The following is a 22,804-nucleotide window of genomic DNA, read 5'->3' on the forward strand; positions in this document are numbered from 1 at the left end:
CACCTAAAAAGGATTTTTGAGTGGCTAAGCTGTGTAAAATTTGCAGCTCTAGTGCTCTTTCAAGATATCTGTGATTTGGGTGGACTAAGGATGTGGTTCTAATTCAGACAATAATCCAGGCCGCATCAGTAGATGGGAATTTATAATTGGATCAGTGTAAGATTACTTTTACTGTGGGTGTGTCAGGTGGGGAGACATACTTACCTATATCGTTTTGAATCTCTAGGGTTGAGTCTGGAACAAGTAGACATACTATGGCATTGTTTGGTCGAAGATTCTGAATGCTATGATGATGCTCTCCACTGGTTCTTAAATCAAGTACGAAGTAAAGACCAGCATGCCATGGGAATGGAAACCTACAAGCATCTTTTTTTAGAAAAGGTAGAAGACAAACCAAGCTCCTTCAAAACATAACCAATTAGCTTTTCTGTTTGAAAATAAGCTTAATTATGGTTGTTAATTATCATCTTCATTATAAGTAAGCATGCTTTTTCTTTATTTAGATGCCTCAGCTGAAACCTGAAACAATTAGTATGACTGGATTAAACTTGTTTCAGCATTTATGTAATTTGGCTCGGTTGGCTACTAGTGCCTATGATGGTGGTACAAACTCAGAGGTGAGCAAGACTATTGATTTATAATTTCTTTTCTTTCTAAGATGTACCCTTCAGTGTTTAGTGGATTGTTATAGTGAACCAGTGGCTTTTGCTAAGTCCCTTTATAGTGAAGTTACTTCAGTATCCTGGATCATATGTTATGGTATTTTATAATTCTCTGTTCCAAAGTGAAGAGAGAAGGGGGCAGAAGACAGTTCCATCTTGTCTCCTATACTTTACTAATAATATAATATATATTGTATATACATATAATATTTATAATATTTTAATGTAATACATTATAATAATAATAATACAATATTATAATTATATATTTTATATTACATGTAATATTACTAATAATATTACAATATAATTATATAGTACAATATAGTAATAATTCTGTTATTGTACTGTGCGCACGCACACACACACATATATATGTAGAGAGAGAGTAAGCCCCTCTGAGTCCCCTTCAGGGTTTTTTGTCATGTCAGTAGCAACTTGAGAAACTGCAAGTTATTTCTGGTGTGAGAGAATTGGCCGTCTGCAAGGATGTTGCCCAGGGGACTCCCGGATGTTTTGATGTTTTTATCATCCTTGTGGAGGGTTCTCTCATGTCCCCGCATGAGGAGCTGGAGCTGACAGAGGGAGCTCATCCACGCTCTCCCCGGATTCGAACCTGCAACCTGTCGGTCTTCAGTCCTGCCGGCACAGGGGTTTAACCCACTGCGCCACCGGGGGCTCTCACCCCTTCAGGGTGAGAAGGGCGGCACGTAGATGTCGTAAATAAATAAACAGATATAATTTAATGCAGAGGTGGGCACTTGTTCTCCTCCAGATGTTTTTGACAGAAGCTCTGCTGGCCAGGGCTGATGGGAGACATCAACCAAAAACATTTGAGGGCCACAATTGCTCACTTTGGTTTAATGTAATTGAACAAACCTGGATACCCCTCTGACTTGAAACAATTATTCTGTGTGTTGTCAGAGGCTTTCATGGCCAGAATCACTGAGTTGGTGTGAGTTTTCTGGGCGCTATGAAACAACCAGGGCCAGCTAACACCTCCTAACAAAGGATTCCCCCAGGCAGGAAGCAGCTAGGCTTTGAAACTGCAAGGCCAGTCAATGCTAATCAAGGTGATCAGTTGCAACAATAACACTCACCTCAAACAGACAAGAGTTCTTTTTCCCATTCTGGACATTCCACAGATATATAAACCCTACTTGCCTAGTTTCCAACAGACCTCACAACCTGTGAGGATGATGGAGGAAGCAGTCTTCTCAAGCCTCCTCTATATGATGTTTGTCTGCTTTTATAATTATTATTTTATAACCTGAAGTCTTATTTGATTTGCAGATTCCTTATCTCTATATACCTAAAGCAGGGGGAGGGGCTGCAGGTCATGTGACTGACTCAGTTTTAAACAGGAGGCCAGGAAATATCAGTTAAACCTTGAGCCTGTTAAAAACTTGTTGGAGTTTAAGTCTGTCAGAATACAGAAGCTAACGTTAGGAACTTTGACACTATTGAGGCTTGTGTTTTTATTTGAAAGTAAACTCTCACTAAAGTGTGCTGTATAAGCAACATAGTTTATGAAGAAACTGTTAAAGATTATAAATTCAAGATACAAAATCTCTGAAACGTTACCAAAGTTTTAACCCTTGACAAGAAATGTGCCTGTATTTCTAAATACACTAAGTTGTCAGTAAACAAAATATCTACATTCCCAATGATCATCAAATACCAAATAAACTCTGCTACTCCGATTGGGTTGTGATCTTAACAGTTCATGATCTATACCCTGATGGTCAGTGATCCATTATCCTCAATAGAGGATGCCTGCCATAGATGTGGGTGAAACCTCAGGAGAGAATGCTTCTGGAACATGGCCATACAGCCCAGAAAACTCACAGCAACCCAATTAATCTCTGTCCTAATCTGATAATGGCTATGATACGTTGTTACTTACATTTTCAATTGATCACTGTTTAAACTTTGTTTTTAACTTTAGTTATACTGTGGGTTATTGAAAAACCATTTCCACAAACTCCTGTTCAAAAATTATTCGTTTCACAAAACATAGCTAACTCTAAAGCATAATTTGTCTCAATTTAAATGTAATGTTACATTGTGAGTCCTTGGAACAGATTGTTTCCTGATTTCCTCCTCAAAGCTGTGTTGGCTGTGGGAGGAGCATGCAAATAGATCACATACATAAAACATACAAGTAGAGAATATGCAGCCACCCAGATGCTGTTGAACAGCGCTTCCATATCTGCTAATGTCCTTTATCATTATATTAGCTCTAATGATCTGGTGTGTCTTTACAAACTAGTTAAAAATTCTGTAATGTGAGATATACGTCTGGCCACTTGGATCATAAACATGATAGTATACAGAAAGAATATAGACACGTTTGTGTGTTTTGTGGGGAAATACCCACAAATGGAATACGCCCTCATCTTTCTCTGAAAACCCTATTTTAATTTGTCTTATCTTGTTCATGCCCAGCACTTTTTGATTTTAAATTTGAATTATTACATTTGGCCCGGCCATGGGTTTTTAAATGCTGTATATTGCGATATGTTATTGTTATCGCTTATTGTGTATTTTCTGTTTTGAGTTTATTTTAACTGTTTTGTATTGATTATTATTATTTCTTTTGTTTATTGTATGTGTTGTGGGCTTGGCCTCATGTAAGCTGCACCAAGTCCCTTGGGGAGATGGTAGCGGGGTACAAATAAAGTTTTTAATTATTATTATTATTATTATTATTATTATTATTATCTGTGTTTTTATTTATATAACAGAAATTATTTATAATATTATAGTGTAATGCAATATAATACTAGTACTAATAATAATATGATATTCTAATTATGTATTTATATTACATGTAATATTACTAATAATGTTACAATATAATGGTATAATACAATATAGTAATATTTAATACTGATATTGTACTATGCTAATAATATAATATATTGTTTGTGTGTGTGTGTATACACCCACACACACATACATCTTGTAAGCCACTCGTGAGTCCCCTTTGGGGTGAGAAGGGCGGCATATAAATGCCACAAATAAATAAATAAATATTCTCTCACTTCTTTTTACAGTTGTGTGGCATGGACCAGTTTTGGGGTATTGCTTTAAGAGCACAATCTGGAGACGTGAGCCGTGCAGCTATACAGTATATTAACTCCTATTATATTAATGGTATGCATATTCAGTTTTTGATATGGTTCTCCGAACTATTCTTTAAGGGATACATTCTCTTTTTTTCCTGATTAGAATTCATTTAGTCACATTTATAGAATATTTATTTCTGAATCAACTTACAGGAAAAACGGGTCTGGAGAAAGAGCAAGAATTTATTAGCAAGTGCATGGAAAGCCTGATGATTGCGTCCAGTAATCTCGAGCAGGATTCTCACTCAAGTCTCACCATTATTGAACGAGGACTTCTGATGCTTAAAACTCATTTAGAAGCTTTTCGGAGAAGGTAAAATATAAGCATCTGTTTTTGTTCTCTGCCTTCAAGATGTTTTCCAACTTCTGGTGACTCTTAAGATGACAATCCTTGGCAAAAAATTGTTCAAAGTCAGTTTGCCTTTGCCTTCCTCTGAGTCTGAGAGAATGTGACTTGCCCACAGTTACCTAGTGGGTGTCCATGGCTGAGCGGGGAATTTGAGTCACAGCCCAACACTCTGTTGTATTTGTCCAGTATTACTAACTAAACAGTTTATTGAAGAAAACAAATATAAAAAGGCAAAAAGTAATACAAAATGTCCCAAAAAGTAATAGGAAAAAGACTAATAAAAGACAATAGTCCACACATCAGAGTTTTGTTCAAAAGTAACAAGGTAGATGGAAAATCGGGAATCAAAACATGAGCATAAATCCATAATCAGGAACACAGGAACATCTTTCAAAACATGAACCGATGAACATGAGCACAAAACTTTCCCAAGGAACTTAAACATAGACTTCAACGTGGAACAAGGCCAAGGAGTAAACGGTAACGCAGCATTGCCTGTGCTAACTCTTTTAATAAAGAATATTTTAATTTAAGGACCACAAAACCATGAGGTCATGTCTTCAACATCTGCTCTGTTGCTTCAAGGATTTCTCATGAAGTCTCTGTGACCTCCTCAATCTGACTCCCTCCTCTTGGAGATTGAGCCTCCAACTCCTACTGATCTCAGGTGTTTTCTCAGGAGAAAGATCTCTCTCTTCTAGCTCCTTATCTTCTGTTGCCAAGGAACGACTAGGGGAAAGGTTCTCCCTGTCTTCTGATGCTACAGCATCTCCATCTCTCCTCTTCTCTGAAGCCATTTCTCACCAGACACAGAACTGACATTTTAATTGTTTTTAACTTTTGCACAATGCAACTTTTTAGCTAAACTTTTATTTTTGACTAGCTTGAGGACCTGGTGGTGCTCAGATTATATGAAAAAAGCATTGTTTGTTTTGGGGTGTTATGTCATATCAGTAATTTGTAGCTCTAGATCTTAGAAAAAAAGTCAGTCTTTCCTGTTGTTTTTTATGAATGCTCCCATTGAATTCTTCACAACCTTGATCTTTTTGAAATATAGCTCAATCATAGATATCTTAAGATATTTTTGAATTGCTTGTCCATAGCAAAGGCATTTTGATCTGTTCTGTTGAAGAGAAGCAAGATTGAAGCTGTCTTAGGCTCGCACAGCTACTTCTGTGATTCTTTTATGAATGCAACAAGGTTCAAAACATTCTGAATTTTTTGAATCCATTGCCTTGTACTGGCTTAACTCATCCTACCTCATGTCTGCAATGCCCCCAAAAGAATGCTTAGTACTTCCAAGTTGTATGAGTTAGAAAATCCTAACAATATTATTTCTGTATTATTTTCTTGTCAGGTTTGCTTATCATCTAAGGCAGTGGCAAATTGAAGGCACTGGCATCAGTAGCCATTTAAAAGCTCTGAGTGACAAACAGTCACTCCCTCTCAGAATAGTTTGCCAACCAGCTGGGCTTCCTGACAAGGTACATTGTGGCCAAATGAGTCTTTTTTATGGGTATTTTGCACTGTATTCCCAATTCAACCAATATGTCTTCTTTCAGATGACAATTGAAATGTATCCAAGTGATCAAGTGGCTGATTTAAGGGCTGAGGTAACTCATTGGTATGAAAACTTGCAGAAGGAACAGTTAAACCAACAAGCTCATCTGCAAGAGTTTGGACAAAGTAGTCGGAAAGGAGACTTTCCAGGTAAGTTGTGAAATTGCAGTTTTGTGTGTGTGATTGCAGGCAGTTCCCAAGTTACGAACAAGCTAGGTTCTGTATTTTTGTTCTTTAATTGAATGTATGTAAGTCAGAATGGGTACTCCAAACATATATACATACATGTGTATGTATAGATAAAGAGATAGATAGATAGATAGATAGATAGATAGATAGATAGATAGATAGATAGATAGATAGAGCGAGCTTTGGGTAGCTTAGGGAAGGGCTATCACCTATGTGGTGTTTGTTTTGCGGTTTGTGCCCCTGTTCAGAAGATTCCACCTCACTTTCTGTCCATGTGAAAAAATGGATTTTGAAAAATTTAGCTTGCTTTGTAAACAAGGATTGGTGATAAAGCTTCAGTTGAGACCCCTTTTCCCCATGATAATTCTTCCAGGAGTAAATTTCCCATCCAAGGTGTAGGTTTCTCTCACTTCCTATTGTCTCACCCCCGTTTGTAACTATGAGTCATTTGTAAGTCTGATATTTGTAACTTGGGGTCTGCTTGTATTGTCTGGAAGTGTGATCCTCATGGACCAGATAACATCAAGGGTACACTCACATCCATCACAAGCATGACTTGTGGGGACAAGGGAGAGGGCCTTTTCTGTGGTGGTCCCTCAGCTGTGAAATTCGTTACCCAGAAAGATTAGGCAAGCGCCCGCTCTGGCAACCTTAAGGTAGAGCCTAAAAATAATAAATGCAATAATAATGGTAACAATAGAGTAACATAATAAAATAATAATAATAATAATAGAGTAAAATAATACATGCCAAAAAGGGCTGAAAAACTCAGCTTATACTTGATTATATATGGTAAACTGCTTATTAGAAAGAAGTCTCCACTGGCTCCTCAGCAAGATTTCATATTAACTCTTTCCCTATTCAGCCATTGTGTTGTAGAAGAGAATGGCTCTTTGGTAGCTTCCTTTCATCTGAAAAAGGCAAAGGGGAACTATGGACAGATGAGGACACAGCAGGACAACTGTATAATGCCTCCATTGGGCAAAGTAATGCTAAAAAACTATCATTAGGAAAGCTGGTAAACTATTATTATTACTATTATTATTATTATTATTATTATTATTATTATTATTATTTTAAAAATGTAATACACCCACCATATACATTACAAACATATAAACATACACATATGTAGACAACCCTCCACTCACAGTACAATTACCCCTCAACCCACCCCCAGTTCTACTATTAACGGAGTGCTAGAGCCCATCTCTTAATCTTGTGGACCAGGAGTAATTTTAGAGTCTAGAGCAGTGAGAGTGAATTAAAAAATAGGTTAATTTGAGAAAAGGATCATATGGCTCTTTTAATGTTATTGGGCTTTAGCACAGCTGGTTAATCACCAGCAGCAATAGATCTTACCAATTGAAAGGTTGGCAGCTCGAAGCCTGGGTCAGGGTGAGCACCCGACCTTATGCCCAGCTTACTGTCCACCTAAATAGTTTGAAAACATCTGTAAGCTGTGAGTAGAGAAATTAGGTACTGCTTAAGCAGGGAGGTATTTCACAGCACCATAAAGGAAATACCAGAAAAATACCAGTGATCAAAGGAAGGAGGAAGTGAGCAAGGCTCTACGTCATAGAGGATGAAGCAACAGCACCTCCTGTGTCCGGAATAGAGCACAACCTCCAAGATGCCGAAGTTGGGAAAATGCTGACATAATGCCTCTATGTGTTGTCTGTCTTGTCTGTTTTAACAGCATTGAATGTTTGCCGTGTATGTGTTCTGTGACCTGCCCTGAGTCCTCTTCAGGGTGAGAAATGGTGGAATAGAAATGCTGTAAATAAATACATAAATAAATAACTACTATGTTTTGGTTTTTTTAAAAAAACATCAAAGAACCAAGCAAGTTTTTGTTCTTGTTTTTAGGGGGTCTCATGGGACCTGTGAGAATGATCTCTTCTGGGCATGAACTAACAACTGACTACGATGAAAAAACTCTTCATGAATTGGGGTTTAAAGATATGCAGGTATTGGCAAATATATGAAATACGTTATTTTATGATGTTACGGTAATGGAACTCAAGTGTCCATGCTGCTATGAAGCATCACATGGATTGGGGGGGGGGGGGGCATCCATTTGAGTGGTAACTGGAATAGCATTAGAACAACTTTCCTACTGACTTTTGTACTTGTGCTTAATAGCGGCTTATTGTGCAGCCATTATAAAGTAATATTTATTTCCATCATCATGAAAGGTAATCTTCTGATTTGCCAGAGGATGATTCCCTTGCAGGTACAGAAATAGACTATGCCATTCTCTGGAGGGTGCAGAGGAGCCATCCATATCCTCCTTGTGGTAGCCTCTCGCACCAGAGAAAGGATCCATGAGAACATTTTTCTTTTAGCAAATTCATAATCAGCATTAACAAACTGTGCTGAAAACCTCATTAAAAAGTAGCTTTGTGGAAGGGATTTGGATTCATTCAAATTGCAGTGAAGTACGGACAAACATCTTTTTCCAGCTTCTGTCTGCTGTGTGTGTTGTGTGCCATTACTGACTTATAGAGAACCTAAGATTGGGTTTTATTGGCTTCGTTTGTTTGCTTTGCCTTCTTACAATATGGTCATTTATTATTCTCCAAATAAGAGCCACTTAAAAAAATAATATTACTCTTACATAAAGCCTGTGTTGCCGCTGCTTTGCTATCTCAAGAGAACAAGGTGTGCTTTCAAGTAAAATAATTAGGAGCACAGTTTCTAAACAGTTCTCTGAACTCTAATTTATGATGCCTGCAGAATTGAGATAGAGGAAAGCTAGTCCTGCTTGGGCTGTGGCAGATTTTTGTACTGTAGATGACATATTCTGGGGTTGGGACTGTAGTTTTACAGTGGTTCTGTTCATATGGGAACTGTTTATAATCATTGGATGATTATATCTTTGTGCCTTGGTGACTATTTTCTATTCTATTTAACAACTGTATGAAGCCCTCAAACATGGAATGGAATATGGAACGTCTTCCTGTTTGGTGTTTGATTGATATCAGCGGTAGAGTGGCCTTCTTTTAATAATTATGCTGCAAGCTTCTTTCATTACATTGCCTTGAGGGTTACTGATTTTAAACTGATAAGTATTGCACCTCCTCTGCTACAGAAACAGGCATTCTGAAAGAGAGATCTTTCCCTCTTTAAGTTTGGAAGTTTGGAAGTTTCATTGGCCATCTAAACTCATAATACTTCTTAGATCATAAAACTATTTTAGCCTTGTCGGACTTAATACAGTATTGACTAATTTTGTAAATGCATAATGAAGAGACTATTCCTCTATATATATTCTCTGAGTCTTTTGCTCTTATTTTACTTTGGAAAATTTGCAGCGGCAGCCTTCTGGTGGCTTTGGGAGTAGTTTTTTCAAAGGGCTATTTTCCACAAAATGTTTGGAAATTAATTGTATTCGTAATAATAATGTGTGCCTTTATGTGTGTCTGATATGCCAGGCAATTCAAAATTTGCAAAAATATTTTTTGGTTGTTATCCAGTTTGCACTGTCAAGTTTCAAATAAAAAGTGCTATTTTCCACAAAATGTTTGGAAATTAATTGTATTTGTAATAATAATGTGTGCCTTTATGTGTGTCTGATATGCCAGGCAATTCAAAATTTGCGAAAATATTTTTTGGTTGTCATCCAGTTTGCACTGTCAAGTTTCAAATAAGAAATAAACCCAAAATTCCAAACCCAGTGGGTTTTTGAGAAGTAGAAAAATGGGACCTACCTAAAATATAAAAATGATTTTTAGGCATTGTTTTTAATATTCTCCTGGCAGGAAAACAATAAAGTGCTATGTTAATGTTGGTAAAATTTATGAGATTAATAAGGGACAAGAAAATGGGAGAAGGCTCGTTCTGGCACTTGTGGGGATTCCTTAGGTCAAACTTTTCAAGTTAGTGATACGCTTTTTAGACCTACATCTAAAACGGTAATTCAGTTTTACTAGCAAAGTGGAGGTAAAACCAACCCCTTATGAGATAGATAGATATAGATATAGATATGCGTGATTTTAATTGAATGTTTTATATTTGAAATTTTAGTTGTTGTTTTAAATGTAAATTGTTATTATAATTGTCTTTGGGCATCTAATTGTGAGGCTGCCCTGAGTCCCTTTCTGGGGGTGAGAAGGACAAGATACAAATGTATGAAAAATTATACACACACGCACACACACACACATAAACCACACTGTATATGTGTGTGTGTGTGTGTGTTTCATATAATCTATCCTGTATAACGAGGTTTGGAATTTTTTCCTTTGCACTTCTTGTGTACTGTATAGCTGCTTCATGTGGTTCATTACAAACGTCATCATTGTCAACAGATTTTCTTACCTTAATTTATCAATTTTAGTGGTAATTACTGCAATTCAGTTAACAAATTGTAAGAATTATAAAGGTTTTATCAGTACCTACACTTGAATAATAATAATAATAATAATAATAATAATAATAATAATAATAATACTTTATTTCTAGGGTGCCCTCTCTCCCCGAAGGGACTCAGGGTGGTTTACAGATACAAGACAAAAGGCAAGCATTCAATGCCTCAAATGAATACAAACACATCAGAACAATACAAGATAATGCACAGAAACAACAGTAAACTTACAACAAAGAATTATGCATCGAGATTAAAATAATAAAAAACAATAAGACATCGTAAACTAAAACTTGAGGAAAACATTACGACATATACCCTAAAAGCAATCTATATATATAAAAATGCTCTGTGCGTAATGAGTACCTTAAAAACAAAAAAAAACTACTGGGCCAAATGACCCCAAATTTGGCAACAAACCTCCTCACAATCCAAGGAGTGACCATCACCGAAAAAAACCCCACAAAAACATGTTTAAATTCAAAATATTACTATATTAAATAGACTCATAGAATAGAGTTAGAAGGGACTCTACCATAGTATTGCGGGAGAACAGATAGGAAGGAAGGAGAGAAGAAAAGGGAGGGAGGGAAAAAGGGAAGGAATGTAGGAGGGAAAGGGGGAAGGAAGAAAGGAGGGAAGGAAAGAGGGAAGGAAGGGAGCGAAGGAAGGAAAGAAAGAGGTACCAAAGGAAGGAAGAAGAGAAAGTAGAAAGGAAAGAAAAGGGGGAGGAAAGGCAGGAAAGAGGTAAAGAAGGAAGAAAAGAGAAAAGGAAATTAAAAAAATGAAAGAAGGAAGGAAACAGGGAGGGAAGAAAGGAGACAAAGGAAGAAGTAGAGAAAGGGAGAGGGAAGGAAGGAAAGAAAGAGAGAAGGGAGGATGAAACCAAAGAGCAAAAGAAGGAATGAAAAAAAGAGGTAGAGAAGGAAGAAAGGAGAGAAAGGGAAGAAAAAGGGGGGAAGGAATAGGTAGTCCAGATATCTACCTCGAAAATTCTTACTATAAGCCACAGCAACGTGTGGCAGGGCACAACTAGTTAATGATATATGTATATTAAAATGGTTTTAAAATGGCTAACAATTGTATTAATTTAAGATGTATCGAATAGCACCAGCACCCTACTTCTGTAGTGGTTAAACGATTTGGAGGTTTTTAAACAGAGGCTGGATGGCCACCCAGGCACACTTTGATTGTGTGTTCCTTCCTGGTTAAAGGAGGTGGGACTAGATGACCTCTTCCAACTCTATTGAGGTATCAACCAGGCATGGCTAAACTCTGCCCCTCCATGTGTGTTTTGGACTTCACAACCCACAATTTCTAACAGCCTGCCAAAGTTTGCCAAGCATCTGACAGGCAGCCTTTGTCAGGTGAGGTGGAGGAAGCAGTTTTCTTGCGACACACCTGAGAGAGGCTACAAGCAACACACTCGTGTTGCAATGCTCAGTTTGGAAAGCTCTGTCTTTAGGTTAAAAGGTGGAGAGAATTATAACAGCAGGCCACATATACCCTTTTTTTGCGGTGTTGGTTCTTTTAGTAAACAAACTTCCCAACTGGCTAATAATCTTCTGAAGAGTTGACTTCTCAGTAGGATAATTCCAGTATTGCTCTCTTTGTTTTTCTAAACATTAATTAAAAGGGTCTTTTTTTTGTTTCAAGATGGTGTTTGTGTCCTTGGGCGCCCCAAGGAGGGAGCGAAAGGGAGAAGGCGTCCAACTTCCTGCGTCTTGCCTGCCTCCTCCTCAGAAAGACAACATTCCAATGCTCTTGCTTCTGCAAGAGCCTCATCTTACCACGCTCTTTGATCTGTTAGAGATGCTTGCCTCATTTAAACCTCCTCCAGCAGAAGTGGCTATGGAAGACAGTGAGGTAAGATTCATCAGAATCTAATAGAAGACTGTAATCTATTTATCTGTCTATCTCTCTCTCTCTCTCACACACACAGACAGCATTTGTAAAATATGGTGACATCTTAGGAAGAGTAAATTTCGTATATAACTGTACTTCCATGATATTTCTTGCTCACCCTTTTCAGCTTTGTGAAAGTAACTTCAATAAAGTGTACATCATCTTGCAGAGCTTTTAGATGGAAAGTGACTATTATACAGTATTTTACCTTAGGTTGCCTTGTTAAATGAACATGATACCTTTTGTGTACCCATTCAGAGTGCAAAATGTGAAGAACTCCATCTTCATGCAGAAAATCTGTCAAGACGAGTTTGGGAGTTGTTAATGCTTCTGCCCACATGCCCCAATATGCTCCAGGCATTTCAGAATATTTCAGATGAACAGGTGAGTGAAGAAAGTCTCCGTATAAATAGACATATGTTTCAGTAGTGGTCGTTGGCAGACATCGAGTTGACTTAGACTGTTGCACCCCAGGCCTGGAAACACCTATGACCACAGCACCACACGAGAGTCCAGAGTATAAGCAAACAGTTTATTTAAAAAAAACCCCACATAAAATATATGAAAAATCAGGAATGGTTTTTGTACATCTAGAAGAAGCCTCAAACAAATTTCTCAGCATTTTCCTCTCTTTTGTGAATGTTGGCTAATGCAGCATTTCTCAACCTGGGGATCGTCACCCCTGGGGGAGTTGCAAGGGGGTGTCAGAGGGGTCGCCAAAGACCATTGGAAAACACAGTATTTTCTGTTGGGGGTTCTGTGTGGGAACTTTGGCTCAATTCTATCATTTGTGGGGCTCAGAATGCTCTTTGATTGTAGGTGAACTATAAATCCCAGCAACTACAACTCCCAAATGTCAAGATCTATTTTCCCCAAACTCTACCAGTGTTCACATCTGGGCATATTGAGTATTCGTGCCAAGTTTGGTCCAGATCCATCATTGTGTTCTCTGGATGTAGGTGAACTACAACTCCAAAACTCAAGGTCAATGCCCACCAAACCCTTCCAGTATTTTCTGTTGGTCATGGGAGTTCTGTGTGTCATGTTTGGTTCAATTTCATCATTGGTGGAGTTCAGAATGCTCTTTATAGGTTAATTATAAATCCAAGCAACTACAACTCCCAAGTGATAAAATCAATCCCCACAACCCCCCAGTATTCAAATTGGGCATATTGGGTATTTGTGCCAAATTTGGTCCAGTGAATGAAGATACATCCTGCATTTCAGATTCATAACAGTAGCAAAATTACAGTTGTGAATTAGCAACAAAAATAATGTTATGGTTGGGGCATTAGGAAGGTTGAGAAACACTGCCCTTATGGAACCTATATTCCAGTTCGGGAACCATGGTGTAATGAGTGAACCATTATCGCCGATTGAATACAATTCAAATTCATTGTTGCAATAAAAATACACATTCAGCTCTGTCTCCTGTTATGCTGGTATTTACTTTCTTTCTGGCTGTTTTCTGTTTCTTTAAAGAGTAATGATGTTTTCAACTGGAAAGATCTTTTGAGAATCAAAAGCGCCCATAAACTTCTGTATGCCCTTGAAATCATTGAAGCCCTAGGAAAACCCAACAGAAGGATAAGGAGGGAATCCACGGTAATGTTCCTTTGTTTCGAATTCATATTCTTTATGTTTATTATGAGGTGCCTCTCAAAATGGATTTTTTAAAATATAATTTTGTTTTTCACCTCCATTTTAGGGAAGTTACAGTGATTTGTATCCAGATTCTGATGATTCAAGTGAAGATCAAATAGAAAACAGTAAAAACACATGGAGCTGCAAGGTTCGTTATTACTACCTTGGTAACAATATAAGTGTGTGTTTATGGTAATAACTGGGGAGCTTAGAATGTGCAGAAATGAAGCTGGATTGGGGGAAGCTTGGACCAACCATAGCTGCAAAGTACCTAACTCATACACTATTCTATGAGGGTTGAATGAAAAGTAATGCCTCCAACTTCGTTACTTGGGTTTGGATGGGAATACTTTAATAAATCCAACACAGAAATAATCCTTAGAAAGTGCTCTTTAACTACCACTATTCACTTTTCCACATAATCACCAGACAATTGGATACATTTCTGCTAACGATGTATACGTTTTCTGAAGCCGTCACAGAAGAAGTTGACACTCTGTTTCCGCAACCAGAGTCTCACAGTTCTCTCAATGTACCCATCGTTTACAGATCTTGCAATAGCCAAGCAAAGCAATAATGTGACCCACACGTACTTGTGAAATGCCGATTATGCTTGAAATTTCTCTCTCAGTTGTATGACGATCATCCTGAATCAGTCTGTCAACCCTTTGCTTGTGAAACTCAGTAGTTGCTGTCACAGGACGTCCAACTCTTTGTTTGTCACGCAAGTCAGATATTCCCACCTCAACATATTTAAACTTACTCGCCCAACGATGCACAGTACTCACATCAACACAATCACCATAAACTGCTTGCATTCTTTGATGAATCTCCTTTGGGGTGACAACTTCTGCTGTCAAGAATTCAATGACTGCACGTTGCTTAAGTTGCATTGACCGACTGTCTGCGCAGGGTTCCCTACTTTGTATTTTAACAACACAACAGTTCAATGCTAAGGCTTCCCACCAAAATGGAACTGTAGAGGAAAGTCTACTGAACAAGCCAGTACCTGCCACATACTAGTACTGCCATCTGTTGAGGAGTTACGAAGGTGGAGGCATTACTTTTCATTCACCCCTCATACTGTTAACTTTTAAGAGAGCAAGTGGAGCATTAATACTAATGCATCTTGGTATACAATAAAGTTGAATCCTTGAATGAGTTGAATTGTTTAATAATTTGGAAAATATTTTTTATTATGTAATCTAGACACGCATGTATGTGCTGCCTTTACTTATTGACACTTTCATAACTTGCTTGCAGTTTGTTGCTTCAGGAGGGCTTCAGCAGCTCTTGGAAATCTTTAACTCTGGGATTTTGGAACCCAAAGAGCAGGAATCATGGACTGTGGTATGTAAGAGTTCATTATAATATCAGGATTTGATGTGTAATTCACCTAATGTTTATTCAACGGATCATCTGAATTAAGCAGCTCCGCTGTTGAAAGCTTTCTTTCCCCCCTTTCAAACATTTCCAGATTAGGAAAAGTAGTGTATACAGGAATCTCTCCATTTCTGTTACAGTTTTAGTTTTGCCCAGAAAGAGGAATGTAAGGGCAAACACTGCTTCCTCCTATCAAGTGAATTGGGCAGTCATCACCATCTGCCAGGAATTTCTATAGTGTTGTCGAAGGCTTTCATGGCCAGAATCACTGGGTTGCTGTGCATTTTCCGGGTTGTATGGCCATGAAGCATTCTCTCCTGACATTTCACCCACATCTATGGCAGGTGTCCTCAGAGGTTATGAGGATGGCATCCTCTGAGGATGCCTGCCATAGATGTGGGCGACACATCAGAAGAAAATGCTTCTGGAACATGGCCATACAGCTCGGAAAACTCACAATTTCTATAGTATTTGGGTAGATCTGCTTTACTACTAACAGTGTATTTGTTTTTGTGTGTTTAATTCTGCAGTGGCTACTAGATTGTCTTGCTTGTTTGCTGAAGTTGATATGCCAGTTTGCCGTAGATCCTTCAGATCTGGATCTGGCTTATCATGATGTCTTTGCCTGGTCTGGAGTGGCAGAGAACCACCGAAAAAGAACTTGGCCAGGAAAGTCACGGAAGACTGCAAGTGATCATACAAAAGGCCTTCACATACCCCGCCTGACAGAGGTGAGAAATTTGTCGGACACTTCCCAAGTGTCTAGGACTGTGTGATGTATCGGCAAATAATGCATTCAGATCCCAGTAGGGTGGCCTTTTGCAGCTGACAGATGGTCATTTTGTCAGCGCCGATTGTTATTAAGTGCAGGCCAAGGTCTTTAGGCACTGTACCCAGTGTGCCTATCACCACTAGGACCACCTTTACTGACTTGTGCCAAAGTCTTAAATACTCATATCATATCAGCTTTTCCAGGTACTTCTCATCAATTCTGCTATCGATTGGGATTGCAGCATCGATGATCCATACTTTGTTTTCCCCCCCATGATTGTGAGGTCAGGGGTCTTGTGCTCCAAAATTCTGTCAGTCTGAATTTGGAAGTCCCAGAGTATTTTGACATATTTATTATTATTATTATTATTATTATTATTATTATTATTATTATTAAAATATAGATATAAAAACATTTAAATTCTTTGTGTCATTAAAATCATAATTATTGAAATGCATTTGAACATGCTTTACACACAGACCCAGATTGTATAGCAGACACAGAATCATGGAAACGGAACGAACAGTACATTTACATAGTTTTAATTGGATTTGTAACATATTTATTGTCAGCTGCCTTGAGGGAGAAATAAAGGGAGAAAAGCAGGATAAAAATAAAGTAAATTAATAAATAAAGCTTGGTAGTGTCGAAGGCTTTCATGGCCGGAATCACTGGGTTCTTGTAGGTTTTTTCGGGCTGTATGGCCATGGTCTAGAGGCATTTTCTCCTGACGTTTCGCCTGCATCTGTGGCAAGCATCCTCAGAGGTAGTGAGGTCTGTTGGAACTAGGCAAAAGGGTTTATATATCTGTGGAATGACCAGGGTGGGACAAAGGACTCTTGTCTGCTGGAGCTAGGTGTGAATGTTTCAACTGACCACCTTGATTAGCATACAATGGCCTGACTGCGCATGGGGCAAACTTTTGTTGAGAGGTAATTAGATGTCGCTGCCTGCTTCCTCTCTGTTGTTGTGCTGTTGCGATTTGCAATGGTCATTCCACAGATATATAAACAGATATATAAACCCTTTTTCCTAGTTCCAACAAACCTCGCTACCTCTGAGGATGCTTGCCATAGATGCAGGCGAAACGTCAGGAGAGAATGCCTCTAGACCATGGCCATACAGTCCGAAAAAACCTACAACAACCCAAAGCTTGGTAGTTTTTGCTCACATGCGTGATCCAGAGAGACAACAGTGGGAAAAGGTGGATTCCTTTTCTGTTGCTGATACATTTTGAGAGATCATCTGTGCATTACAGAACCTGCACAATCACACATACCCCTTCATGAGGCATTTGGCGCACTTGACTTTTTAAATGGTGCCTCTTCTATCAACTGACAGGGAAGAGGCTTTTTAAAAGGTTTAAAAGAAAGTTATTCTGTGCAGGGACAGAACTAAGGGTGTGAATGCATGAACGAATACTCAGAAAACCTCAATTTATTGATAATTATTCCCATCCCAGTCCCAACACTGAAGCAGTGCCATGATTTCATATTTGTGTTACTGAAATGGAATAGCTTCAGGACACAGCCAAACAGAGTTGGGGAGCTGGAATGTTCTTAAATTTTTGAAATATATTTTTCCATGGTTACTAGAATAAACAAGAAAACTCAATTATTGGCAGGTTAAATGGAATAGCTGAGCATTCATGAATGTCTGGCTTAGATCCAGAATCATTTGTTTGCCCAACATCAGGATTCATACAGTGAAAATTGTGTTGTTTTAAAGCATAATGAATCTGTGAAATTGTCAAATTAGCAGTTGTATTAACTGTTTTCTTTTGACTTCAATTTTTTTAAAGGTATTTCTTGTACTTGTCCAGGGAACCAGTTTGATTCAGCGACTTATGTGTGTTGCTTATACGTATGACAACTTGGCGCCTAGGTACAATAACCTTTTTTTAATATCTTTGGTAAGATTTATAGTATATATATATATTTGTCTTATAGCATCATACTGAAATTAATGATTTTGAAGTCTCAGGAAAAATACAACCTTTTAAATAAAATGTATTATTTAGAGTTACTGCTGCTTTTAAGTGTTCTTTAAGTCAACTTAATTCCAAGTTCTGTGAAAGAGGCAGGATTTAAATGAATACAATAATTTTGGAACCCTGTGTCACACACCTATGCTCCCTCCTCCCTATGACTTCTCCTCACAACGTGATACATGACCCTCATCATGTCTCCTCACAGCCTTCTCATCTGCAGGCTAACCATTCCCGGCTCTTTAAGCCACTCCTCATAGGGCTTGTTGACCAGACCCTTTATCCTTTTAGTCACCCTCCTCTAGATACTTTCCAGCTTGTCGACTTCTCCCTTCAATTGAGGTGCCCAAAATTGGACAGTGTGAATCCAGGTGTGGTCTAACCAAGGCAGAATAATGGGGAAGCATGACGCCCCTGATCTAGACACTAGATAGCTATTTATGTAGGCCAAAAACACATTGGCTTTTTAAGCTGCCGCATCTCATTCCTGGCTCATGTTCATCTTCTTATCCATGAGGATTCTAAGATATTTTTCACCTGTTCTGCTGTCGAGCCAGGCATCGTTCCCCATTCTGTATCTCTGCATTTCATTTTTTCTGCCTAAGTGAAGTACCTTGCATTTGTCCCTGATGAAATTCATTTTGTTAGTTTTGGCTCATCCTCCCTCTAATCTGTTAAGAGCGTTTTGAATTCTGCTCCTGTCTTCTGGGGTATTAGCTATCCCTCCCAATTTGATGTTGACTGCAAACTTGATGAATGTGCATTCTAACCCTCTATCTAAGTAATTAATAAAAATGTTGAACAGAACCGGGCCCAGGACAGAAGCCTGTAACACTTTATGTCTGCTCTCCAAGCTAAACATACACAGCTTCCTCACTTGTTCCTCATAGGGCCGTGATGGTGAACCTATGACACACGTGTCAGCACTGACACGCATGGCTATTTTTGATGACACGCAGCCACATACAGAGAAGTACACCTTATAAGAGCCAATCTAATTCCATCCTTAAATTTGTAAAAAGCTCTACAAATTTAACATCTGCACGTTTGAGCATTGTTCACTCCATAACTCAGCATGGAATATACATTTTTCTTATTTAAACTATAAGTATTGCAAAATTATGGGGTTTTTTTCTCGAAGTTGACACCCCACCCAAGTTATGCTCAGGTTTTTGGCAAATTTTGACACACCAAGCTCAAAAGGTTGCCCATCACTGTCATAGGGCTTGGTTTCCAAACTTTATGTAACCCTTCTCTGGACACATTCTAGCTTGTCAATACTTGACAAGGGCTCTCTTAGGACCCGTACTGGTTTAAGTACCACTACTTTGAGTAGCTGTGGCTTAAACAACCAGCATAGGCACTGTTTGGTGTTAGTATCAAGTCTCTACATACTTGCTTTTTCACACCCCTGTCATCACCTGTTGATTACATAAAAAATCTTGATAGTTTTCACTTCATCCTCAGCATCCTCTGAGCCAAATTGGGCGGTATACAAGTCAAATAAATAAATAAAATAAAATAGGCTGCATAGATTGCAGCAAGCCTAAATCTACTTTTCTATGGAAGTCAGCTGCATACAAAGGAGAGAAATGCCCTACTCACAGATAGTTGGTTTTGTTCATGCTCTGTTCACTGGAACCTACAAGGCTAAGCGTGGCAGTAGTGCCAATCTGGCTCAAGGTACTATGTGCGGTATCATCTCCACGTTGCCATTAATTTTTGCCCTTTTGCTTCTCATTTAATCCACTCTTAACAAAAGTTAACATTTGAGTTGCTCACTGCCAATACCTTTTGTACAAAACACCCTCAAGGAATTGTGGGAGAACAATTCCTTCTACATTAAATAATGCTTTAATATGTTGATAACACAGCACACACACACCTCCTTTTTCCTGGTGGCTTGTTTTCAGGCCTTTTCCTGATGTTATTTTGGCTTCTAATTCAGAAAATTTCATTTGGATAGACTTCATCCTTAGTTTCTTAGATATGGTTATTATGATTCTTTATTGGGCAAGCAGATGAAAACTGCTTTATATTATATGTTCTGTATCTTAAAAATAAAAGAGCTGATAGGGGAAAACTTGTGCCATTTCTGGAATTAGCAGGTAAATATACCCAGAATCAGATCTAACATTTGAGGCACCAAAATATGTGTAACCAGTGTAATCTGTTGAGAACTACTACGACTATTTTGAGAATTAGCAAGACCATCCATTGCCATTTTGGGGATTTTGAAGAGTATTTTTCAAATTTGCATCACAATCTAATGGGCATAATTTTATTCCTGTACAGGGTGTTGAAAGCTCAAGCTGATCATAGGTCAAGACATGAAGGTTAGTTAATACTCAAGGCTTAAAGATTACTAAATTATGTATTTTTTGGAGTTCAATGAAGAAGCTACTTTGCAAAAGGTATTAGCACCTCAGATGAGTGCATGTTCAAACAAGTTACTGTTATGTTTTCTTTTTCAAACAGTCTTTGCTTCTTTTTGCTTGCAATAGCATTTGATGTTATGATAAGCCAGTGAATTGATAAATGATGCACCTTAAAAAGAGAGCATCTGAACATTGTTTTTTGTTTGCTGCTCAGATCACTTTTCAAGACAAGATTAGTACTTGCCATATTAAATATACATGCACACACTTACAGAAAAAGTGAGAGGGTATAATTTATAATTAATTCCCAGTTCCACAATTATACAGCATTAAATAACATAGTTTGAGTAAACTTTCTGGCACATTTGTTTATGAATTATATCTACTTGTGTCAATTTTAACTTGTGTTTTTAAGCATCTCAGTCTTACCTTGATTCTATTGTTAGTTAAATGTGTACTAATTTCTTTGGATAGCCTATGATGCACATAAGCAGTGCTAGGATTTTTTTGTTCCTTTCCTTATCTTTGAATTGCCCAAAAACCAGTCCTGGAGGGTTTTGTTTTGCTCCAGAATAAGATTTTGGGATGCTCAGTTAGTGTCGGAGAGAAGGGGAATTGTACCCTCCTCACTTGACTAGATTCTGTTCATCTTTCTTATTTCTCCTTCGTCATAATATTTACCGTATATTCTGGTGTATAAGACTACTTTTCAACCCAAGAAAATCTTCTCAAAAGCCAGGGGTCGTCTTATACGCGGGAGTCGTCTTATACACGGGAGTCGTCTTATAGAGCAGGTGCTGAAACTTCCAATCGGATTGGAGAATCTGTGGTTGCCGCATATGCTGGGGGAAGCTCAAAAATGGCAATGGCCGTGTCCCTGCTGTATGCAGCGACTGTATGAAAGCATTAAGGGTGACACTGTACAAGTGTACAGTGTCGCCCTTAATGCTTTGTGTAAGGTAGAAGAAAATCCATTCATCAAGATTTAATGCGGTCCCAATGGTTAGGTGAAGGGGCGCCTCACCGGGAAGGTATAAGTGAAGGGCGGAGGAAGCTGCAGGCTTCCGGGGTGCCTGGGGTATGGAAAAAAGAGATAAGAGTGGCTCTGGGCCAGACAAACACAACTCTTTTACCTGTCTGGCCCGCCCTTGTATCCTATTACCATACCTCCTCCTCTGCCTCTCAGATCTCGCTCCTGCAGTGAAGTGGTGCAGGTGCGCATGTGCGAGGTCTGAGAGGCAGAGAAGGAGGTACAGTAATAGGAAAATTACCATATTGAAATCAAATCTGATTTTTATTTGGTGTGCGCTGGAAGAAGGGTAGTCTTATAACATGAATATATCCCAAACTCTATATTTTAACTGGAAAAGTTGGGGGTCTTATACGCCCAGTCGTTTTATATGCCGGAATATACGGTAATAAGTTCTGATTTCCATACTCCCTTCCTCCATATTCGTACAGTAAGCAGTGCCATTGTTCTCCATACTTTTCTTTAATAAATCCCACTATTGAGAGAAGTGGGAAATTAATGAAAGTGATGGTGATGGTGTCATTAACAGATGTGCAAAGATTAATATGTAAAATATTGTTTATGCTCTGTTTTAACTTGATTCTCCAATCTCTGAAGATGGTGTTAATAAGAGGTTTTTTTGTCTGTATGACATAACAGCCTTATTAAAAGGTGAACAAAATATTTTCTTACATGTCTTTTGAATATATTTATCCAAATCTATCATTTTATGTCAGGGATCATATAATGCAAACAGTACGTCTTACTTGGTATAGTCTCTTGTGATTAGATTTTAATCTTGAATAAAACCAGATAGTATGCATGTCTGTTGTCTAATTTCAGCATTTCCTTCTTCCTCTTAGTTACTCACTATTCAATGTGGCTTTTAGTGAGTTGGGCTCACTGTTGCTCTTTAGTGAAATCCAGCCTAGCAGATAGTGATAATTTGCAAGACTGGCTAAGGAAACTCACTCTTCTCATTCCTGAGGTAAGTTTAAGGGGCAAAAAAGACATGTCATAATTTCATTGTCTTGGACCAGGTTTAAATATTAATTCAGTTTAAAGGTTTCTGCTGATGTGATCTATGTATTAGGCTTGGGCCCAAATCACTTTGAATGAAAATGATTTGTAATATTCGATGGTCCGTTTCATATAATCTTCAAAAACAGAACGGGTAGGATTATAATTCCCAGAACCTTCTCTTGTGGTTTGTCTTATTTTTTTAAAAAATGTTGTGGTTAAAGCTTAACATAATTCTTAAAAATCAGTAGAGTGGTGAATTGTTTTGATATTTGGCGGGCCTGTAGTTGTAAATGGGGTCTAAATCTGAGGTAGTTTTCATGCAGATGGACCTTTATAAGGGTGGAGATTGAGCCTTTAAAGTTTCCTATTGTAGCTAATGGGCCGAATCTTTGCCGAATGGAAACGGCAACACTCCTCTAGATTCGAGTAACTTCCCGGTAAAC

The 22,804-nt window shown here is 38.2% G+C and overlaps 1 protein-coding gene across 1 annotated transcript in view; it reads left to right on the forward strand.

Annotated features, from left to right (window-relative positions):
- The window catches only part of USP34 (ubiquitin specific peptidase 34), a 180,741-nt gene that overhangs the window by 90,163 nt on the left and 67,774 nt on the right, over window positions 1–22,804 (forward strand). The window contains exons 22-37 of the mRNA XM_067462788.1: window positions 227–381; window positions 504–617; window positions 3,722–3,821; window positions 3,947–4,106; window positions 5,500–5,626; window positions 5,705–5,852; window positions 7,761–7,861; window positions 11,917–12,126; window positions 12,424–12,549; window positions 13,648–13,770; window positions 13,874–13,957; window positions 15,073–15,159; window positions 15,723–15,923; window positions 17,766–17,848; window positions 20,247–20,287; window positions 22,202–22,326. Of these exons, the coding sequence (XP_067318889.1) occupies window positions 227–381; window positions 504–617; window positions 3,722–3,821; window positions 3,947–4,106; window positions 5,500–5,626; window positions 5,705–5,852; window positions 7,761–7,861; window positions 11,917–12,126; window positions 12,424–12,549; window positions 13,648–13,770; window positions 13,874–13,957; window positions 15,073–15,159; window positions 15,723–15,923; window positions 17,766–17,848; window positions 20,247–20,287; window positions 22,202–22,326 (1,985 nt within the window). The remainder of the gene's footprint in view (window positions 1–226; window positions 382–503; window positions 618–3,721; window positions 3,822–3,946; window positions 4,107–5,499; window positions 5,627–5,704; window positions 5,853–7,760; window positions 7,862–11,916; window positions 12,127–12,423; window positions 12,550–13,647; window positions 13,771–13,873; window positions 13,958–15,072; window positions 15,160–15,722; window positions 15,924–17,765; window positions 17,849–20,246; window positions 20,288–22,201; window positions 22,327–22,804) is intronic.

The sequence above is a fragment of the Anolis sagrei genome, chromosome 1 (assembly GCF_037176765.1).
Source record: "Anolis sagrei isolate rAnoSag1 chromosome 1, rAnoSag1.mat, whole genome shotgun sequence".
Classification (NCBI taxonomy): Eukaryota; Metazoa; Chordata; class Lepidosauria; order Squamata; family Dactyloidae; genus Anolis; species Anolis sagrei.